At 64.1% G+C, this 1,407-nt stretch overlaps 1 protein-coding gene across 1 annotated transcript; it reads right to left on the bottom strand.

The window, feature by feature from the left end:
- Positions 1-81: 81 nt before the first annotated feature.
- On the bottom strand, positions 82-684 carry LOC108356893 (uncharacterized; the record flags this gene model as incomplete). Its single annotated transcript, XM_017607995.1, has 1 exon — positions 82-684. A coding segment is annotated over exon 1 (603 nt), but the record flags the coding sequence as incomplete, so codon positions are not given.
- Positions 685-1,407: the final 723 nt, after the last annotated feature.

Raw genomic sequence — 1,407 nt, 5'->3', positions numbered from 1 at the left:
GTGCTCCGCACTGCGCGTCTCCTTCCGTCCGGCGCCTCGACGATTCGCCGCCCCCGCCCCCTCCTCCTCCTGTTCCTCCACCGGCTCGCCCAAGTCGGCGGCGGAGGGCGTGGGCTTGGGTGCGATGCGGTAGTACTGGCTGGGCAGTATGATGCGGAAGGTCGACTCGCGAGGGTTCTTGAAGTAGCCTCGTCCTCCAGCCGAGGTCACACCCGAGGACGTGGAGGGGAGACCGAGCAAGGGTCCGCTGATGCTGCCCGGCAGCTCCGCCAGGCCCATCGGCTCGTCAATATCTTCGGCGGCGGCTGCCGGTGGCGACTGAATCTTCTGCTGCTGCTGCTGCTCCTTCTTCTGGCGGTCCATCTCAAAGGAGACGCTCTTTCGGGAGTTCTTTGCGGCGAGGTTGTGGGAGTTGGAGGCAGAAGCGCCGGCGTCTGGGGCGCCACTGTTACTGCTGCCGCTGGCGCCTCGCTTTCGTCTGCCTGAGCTGAGAATGCCCTCCACTGCTGGCTTCGCCACCTCAGGTGCTGCTGCTGGTGGTGGTGGTGGTGGTGCCTCGGCGACCGTCTTTGCTTGTTTGTTGTTGATGATGGTCGGCGCTGAGTTCGCAGTCGCAGCTGAAGGAGGCGTCGTAGGAGTGATTGAGGTGGGCGGCTGTCCGCCTCCTCTGCTGGGCGACTTCATCCCCGAGCCTGCTGCTGCTCCTCCGCCTCGAGGTGAAGTAGCACCAGCCTTGCCCACCGCCGTTTGATTGACGCTGGCAGCAGTGGCCGTAGTGGACGCCGGTTTACCAGCGGTAACTGATGCTGTTGAGGGAGTCGTCACCGTCTCCGAGTTCCTGCGAGTGCTACGAAGGCTGCTGACGGGGGCGGAGGGAACTGCTGTGGCCGCCGCCCCACTCGCTCGCTGTGGACTTTTCAGTAATTTGCTGTTGTTGTGGTTGGTGTTGGTAGTGGGCGTTGTGGACGTCGTGGCCTTTGTGGCCGCCGCCGCCGCAACAGCAGCCATCTCCTCCTCCTCCTCCTCCTCGTCACTGTCGGGCGCGTGAGAGACCTCAATGGTGGTGGNGCCGCCGCAACAGCAGCCATCTCCTCCTCCTCCTCCTCCTCGTCACTGTCGGGCGCGTGAGAGACCTCAATGGTGGTGGTGAGGATCTTAGAGCCGGTGCCCTCCTCCGCCGAGTTGCCATTCCTCGACTCGGGCGTGATCCACAGCAGCGTGGAGGTGGAGTTGGGATAGAGCTTTTTGCTGTAGTTCTTCGTCGAGCTGGCCAGGTGGTTGTTGGTGCGCACCGCAAAGAGGTCATTGTCGGCCGGCGTTGAGGTGGTCAGCGACGGCGGCACTGAGGAGCCACTGGTCTTCAGGTTGAAGCCCTTTCCACTGGCGGCGGCAGCGGGCGAGGGTCTC

The sequence above is a fragment of the Rhagoletis zephyria genome, unplaced genomic scaffold (genome assembly GCF_001687245.7).
Source record: "Rhagoletis zephyria isolate East Lansing unplaced genomic scaffold, Rhagoletis_zephyria_1.1 Rzeph_scaffold_67100, whole genome shotgun sequence".
NCBI classification, from domain to species: Eukaryota; Metazoa; Arthropoda; class Insecta; order Diptera; family Tephritidae; genus Rhagoletis; species Rhagoletis zephyria.
This window is presented reverse-complemented; position numbering and strand designations above follow the sequence as displayed.